The sequence below is a fragment of the Halichoeres trimaculatus genome, unplaced genomic scaffold (assembly GCF_033239565.1).
Source record: "Halichoeres trimaculatus isolate MK-OKI-2021-1 unplaced genomic scaffold, fHalTri1.1 fHalTri1_scaffold_1, whole genome shotgun sequence".
NCBI lineage: Eukaryota > Metazoa > Chordata > Actinopteri > Labriformes > Labridae > Halichoeres > Halichoeres trimaculatus.
In genome coordinates this window covers 19000623-19006622 of record NW_027437179.1, presented here as the reverse complement: position 1 = coordinate 19006622, position 6000 = coordinate 19000623, and the positions used below count along the sequence as shown (strand labels likewise).

Below are 6000 nucleotides of genomic sequence, written 5' to 3'. Positions count from 1 at the left end.
GATGTTGGAGTAGTGTCTGTCATTCTAGAAACCTCAGTTTTCACCCCACAGATCACTCTGGTCTCATGTATATAAAATCTGCAGCTCTGCACAGTTAGACTTGTGGATTCACACAAAGGTATTAGATATGCCATGAGTTTATCATGAGCCTGTCTATTCATAACAAACAAATATAGGTATAAAGTTTGATTAAAAGCTTCCGAGGCATCAGCTGAAATGAAATTCAGTCCACGCCACACTGTGCTGCCATCATAACACCTGGTTTTATTATGCATATTAAATAAATGGCATCGGAAACAAATGATCAAAGGTTAAGGATCTGTGTCTTTCTTTCATGTCACCAAAGTTCATCAGAAGAAATGTCATCTGTTATCAGGAGGGTCTGTCAAAGCGTTTCTCTGGTGTCATCCTGGTTGGCCTAACTAGGCAGGTGACAAACAGTGAATTTCTGGGGGGGATGTGACCATGTTCGTAACGTTATCAGTGTGTGTATGCAGATGATATGGATTTAAGGTCATCAGATTGGTATAACCTTCATCCACCCTGAGTCAAACATATTAGGGTTTTCTGAGCTGGACACAGAGACAAGAGTATCTGATCTGTTTGGAGCAGGCACAGAAGACAGAAAGTGGTGATAAAGCAAAATTTTAAAATACGATCATCCCATATGACAATTATATGCCCTGTTTCACTTGTTTAAAGTAGGAAATGTGGTTAGATGCTCCCAATGTATGACTTATTAAAGAGTTTTCTACCATATTTTGGGTATCAGGATGTCACAGGACTCTTCCATGGTTTGTGAAGAAAAAATGAAATGAGACTTTGAATTACTTATTTGATAGGTCAGGTGAGGCAAGTTCTCATACATGCCACACATATGTCGAAGTGTAAACTTTTCTAAGTGCAAGAGGTGATTTAAGGTATCAGTAAAAGCACTTTATGATAGGATTTTAACTCTTAAAACACTGTAATATTTATTATGCTATAATCAGATTACATCTGGGCAAATTTCTGGGTGATACATAAACATGGTTTCTGGGTCATTTCGTTGTTAAATACAATACTGTAAACCACGCTCAAAGTAAAAACAGTGTCCTTTGCAGAATTAACGGACTCTTGAAGCCCTGGTGGACTTTTTTTTTTTTTTTTTTTTTTACCACGCTTTTAAATTCTTTGTAATTGTGGACCAGAACTACATGTTTAGGCTAAAACACAAGATAATGTTTTTTTTTTTTTTTTTAACGATACTCCGCATAAGCCTGTGTGTAAAAGCTGACTGAGTACTGCTCATTTATCACATGACACATAAAAGCCTCACAACAAATTAGTGGTCTGCCCTCCCACTGCATTGGAGTATTGGCGCAGTACCTCCTTCAGCCGCCGGAGGGCAGCATCGTGCCGCACAAACACATCAGCTCACTTCCTCTGAGGGGAAAGTTGTCATCAGCGGTGAGTCAACTCTTCCCTGCGTCTTTGGGCGTGTCCCGACATGCCCCCCTAAAATGCTGTCTGAGCTTTTCCTGCACAAAATAAGTATGGCATGATTATTTATACCTTAAATCAGACGATTAAAGACGCCACATGCTTTGACTTTTGAAGAAGTGTCAATGCACCAAAGTTACACCTAGCACTTAGCTATCTGCTCATTTACAGCACAATTTGAAGTTAACATCACAGTTTGTAGACCTGTCCAACAGTTTGTCATCTTATAGAAAGTGCTCAAGTCTGATAGAGGGCAAGATCGTACTTGCTACAGCTCCATCTTTAGCACACGTAACCTACTTATCGCTATTGAAAAATATGTGGTCCCATGCCAGCATCTTGGATCAATCATAACCCGAAAAGTTCCAGCGGGAGGGGCAACTTCTTTAGCTCCGAGGGGCAGAGCAGGCTGAAGACTTCAGGTTGATACTGAGACAGGACTGAGGGTGAGGAGGAAACCTTTCAATTTCAACCAACCTTGCTTTAAAGATGCCACATAAGAAGAGAGGCCATGGGCACCACAAAAACACAAAGGATGAAAAAGAGGTGAGTAACCTTTCCCTGTTTTCCCGCACGTGATGAACAGCTGAGGTACACAGCCACTTTAGGATACACTCATGGATATTTCCTGAACGCTAATAACTCTGAAGTGCACACTAGTATTGTTTCCCTCATTCATGTACATTTGCAGGAAACTTTTGCTTGGAGTTTTTCTTGTTGATGTGGCGTGCATATTCGCAGGATGGTTGCCTGGATCAATCTTGACGCATTTTTGCTCAATCAGTATCCTCGATCAGCTGCCACCCCTGGCTGCAGAGCTGTCTCTGTTGACAGGTATTGTTTTCAGAGGCTGTCAACTTCTGCAACCAGCTGTGTCTGACCAAACTTCTAATGCCAACACCCCCCTGCAGAGGAGTGCTTTATCTTGGAACAATCTAGTTCCTTCTGTGGAAGTATGAGTGTGATGATGGTTGTGTATGTGTGTGTGGGTGGTACTTATATGTAACAAACTTCTTGATTTCTCTTGTGGATCACGCGGAAGAGTCGGAGACCCCGTCTGGAGAAAGATGGTTTTGCAGTAATCTGCATGAGTCAGATGAAGCCTCACGTACAGACATCTCTTGTGTTGTGTGGTAATAATTGAAGTTCGTGTGGGGAGTGGCACAGTGTTTGGAGAGGCATGAGAGAGGAGATCCTGCGTTGAGGATAGGAGAGAGTAGCAGTGCAAGCTTTGAACCAGTGTTTCGCCTCCCGATCCCCGATGGCGTATGCAGAGTTCTGGTGTAAAGTCGTGAGTACATCTGCTTCCTTTAAATCCTTCCCTCTTTCCCCCCTGGCAGTGAACTTTAATCACGCTTAGGTAGAGCTTGGCACAGGTAGAGACGCAGCTTTTTTAAAGCAGAATGGAAGCACAGCTCTAAAGTATGTAAGCTCTGCTGAGTGAGTGGTGTCTAAAAGTTGGCATGGGCTGTGTTAGATATCCTTGAATTCAAATAAATAATCTAAGGGCTTTGCCCATATTCTGTCACACACACTTGTTTGTATATGAGGGTGTGTTACTGTTTAAACCTAGAGGCTTGTTACAGCCATGAACAAGTGCTGCAAGTTAGTATCAAATTGTAAAAAGCACCTCTGGGGTTCTAATTAGTTATGCCAAACTTTTTTTCAAATACTTTTTGCATGATTTAATTGATAAGTATCTTTTCCCCCAGATACTTTTATATATGTATATGTTTTTATGTGTATGTGCTTTTTGAAACAAGCGCCTTCCCTTTATATGAATAGCCCAGGCTGATAGAACCCGTGCACAAGTCTTTCTCGTTTTGCATCAGGAACGATATTAATAAACTGCCAGCACAATAGGGTTAAGTCACTGCATCCTGTCCAGACAATCTTTTGATTTTTTTTCTAGAAACTCCTTCATCTTTCAAAGCCTTTGACCTAAAATAACAAGCTGGCTTTTGTGTTTTTGTGCAGAATGGAAAAGGAACGGCTACTCCACCACCTGAAAACCGTAAAAGCAGGTTCTCAGCCTTCCTTTACACTCCAAGGTCCTTCTATGGCAAGGTATACACTTAATGTCCTGCTGCTGACTCAAGGATGCACAGAAAATATCTTAGAAAATGCTACAAAAAAGGATAGTATTGGTATGAATACATGCTTGGATGATAGAACTTTCATTTTCAGGAGCTTTAACTTTTCTGCAGAACGACAGGGACTGTTATGTTAAAAATGAATGAACCGCAAAGTGTGAACTAGCACGCCAGAAGCTGTTGCATACCTGCACGGCATTCAATGGGTTCATACTGTTCTGAAGTAAGACGACAGGCTGCATCATTGTGTTTGTCTCCCTCTGCTGAGTGCAGTGGTGCTTGAGAGTCCAACTATGAGCTTTTCCTGAACAGATTCCTCAGATAAGAGCAGCTTGTGTGTGAACTTCCTGTCTGGGAAAGTAGTTGACCTGTCACACTTTACATACCTTATTTTATTCCTGCTACCAGCTATCAAAACATGTGTGATCTTGTTATTTTGATAACTATAGCGATGCAGAATCTCATCTGAAGGCTCTATATTGACTTCCTATAATTTCAGTTACCACTAAGAAAATAAGTATCCAGTCAAAATTGGAGGTTGTAGACTTAATGACTTGAAATCTTTGAAATTTTAACTCAAATTTCAAGAAAATTGTCATTTTTCCGAAGTTATACCTCTACCTTAACCGAGAGAACTGGCTCGTGCTACTTTTATCTTTCTCTCTTTTTACAACCCCCTAAAAGAAAGCTGTGTTTTTCCTGGATTGCTGGAGCAGAAGTGTTTTGTTGGTGACCCGGTGAGTGTGGTGATGGCAGAGAGGTGGTAGGTAGCAGTGACTGTAGTACGACATGGGTCTAAATATAAATGAGAGTGCCAGCTTAGGGAAGGACTCCAGTTACATTTGTACACTCTAGGCTCTGGCAAACATGTTGATAACATCTTATGTTTCTTCATTCATTTCCCTCCCTGACTGTACCGTATATCTACTAATGATTTTCCTTGTGCATTTGAATCATTGGGCTTAAAGTGTTTTATGGTCATGCAGATCTGATGATCTCAACACAAAGGAGGAACCAAAAAAATAATTAGCGGCACCACCTCATACCTTAACAATCACCAAAACATTTAACATGTTTTTCAGTAGTTAAATAAAGAGACATCTCCCTTTGTTTCCCATGGTGCACCAGCTAGTTTTACGGGCGGTGTCAGTTGGCTCCTCACTTTAGTAAAGGTGCGTCTGTCTGACATGTAGGGAGTGTGTGAGGACTGTGGCTACATGTGCACAGACATGTGTGTGCATTTATGTGTGCAGAATGCTGTAGGGCTTTATGCTGTGGGTACCTGTGCTCTTACATGTTGGAATGAATACAGCAGAGATCCAAACTTTGATTACTGCAGCTGCTGAGTCACAGATCAGGCTGAACATCTGGCAGACCAACAGAACTCCTCTCTAATTCTTTGATCTGCATTCTCTCAAATGCAGTAAATTGTTTGTAGTTCAATTATCAAATTACATTCAGTTGCCACACCTCTGGGGATGAAAAGAATGAAGTCAATACTCAAGTGAAAAAAAATGCAGTTCCTTGAGTGTCCACTTGAGACTGGCTCCAAAAGCCAAGGAGACCCATAGACTGTATGGTATTTGGACGTGGTCTCTGTAACACCGACAGGGTGCCAAAAATGCCAGTCATGTGAGCTGCGCCTCTGATTGGGCAAACTCATAATCATGACAAAAATTCACCTCATTTTCAGTGTGTGCTGATCATAGACTGTGTAATAAATGGACGTAGTCTCTGTGATGTTAGTGTTGTGCAGCTCACACAAAAAGTAAGCTAGTTCAAGGTTCAGTTCACACCAGTTTAAATGAACAACTTCATTTTCATTTTTCAAAATTTTGAACTTAGTTTATAGTCTAGAAAATGAACTAGTTTACGTTAATTTTTTCGCTTTGAGTTCTCATTTTTAGTAAATCCATCTATGCTTTTGTCTGTATCTCTTGAGCCATTTCCCAAAATAAATGAATCCATGTATGCTGTATTGTGTGAAAGCATGATGAAAGCACAGAGAGTGCTGTAGTCGTATATCTCAGCTCTGTTCCTGTGTACCACAGTGGCTTGTCACCTTGTCACCTCTTGGTAACCCCTCTTATCTCTCCCGACCTTTCGGTACCCCTCAGACCGGCCACTCACTGTCCCAAGAGTGAACTTCACTCACAATAACTGTTACAGGGTGCCCAGTTTGTCACTCAGCAGAGCAGTGCCTTTGATTGGATGGTATTGTGTTTTTAATATCTTCTCAATGGCCAAGTTAGAAAAGTTAGTTAATGAAATTAGCTATTCAGATGGGAGATATTTTTTGTACAAGGCTGTCGCGTTTTTTTGTGTATATGTGGTTCCTTGTCTCTCTGCCACCAGATTTAGGAAGACACTTGATGAACAGCGGCTTTTAGACCTTCCACATAGGCTTCATATTTTTAGACCGGCG

At 41.1% G+C, this 6000-nt stretch overlaps 1 protein-coding gene across 12 annotated transcripts in view; it reads left to right on the top strand.

The window, feature by feature from the left end:
• Positions 1-1467: 1467 nt before the first annotated feature.
• Positions 1468-6000, top strand: part of cast (calpastatin) — a 45609-nt gene continuing 41076 nt past the window's right edge. For 3 of the 12 annotated variants that reach the window (XM_074667482.1, XM_074667497.1, XM_074667442.1), the window contains exons 1-2: positions 2441-2773; positions 3460-3549. In XM_074667482.1, the coding sequence (XP_074523583.1) occupies positions 2744-2773; positions 3460-3549 (120 nt within the window). In that variant the 5' untranslated portion in view covers positions 2441-2743. Of the gene's footprint in view, positions 2029-2440; positions 2774-3459; positions 3550-6000 lie in introns of those variants that run through there. The other 9 variants (XM_074667552.1, XM_074667513.1, XM_074667522.1 and 6 more) reach the window with 6 other exon arrangements.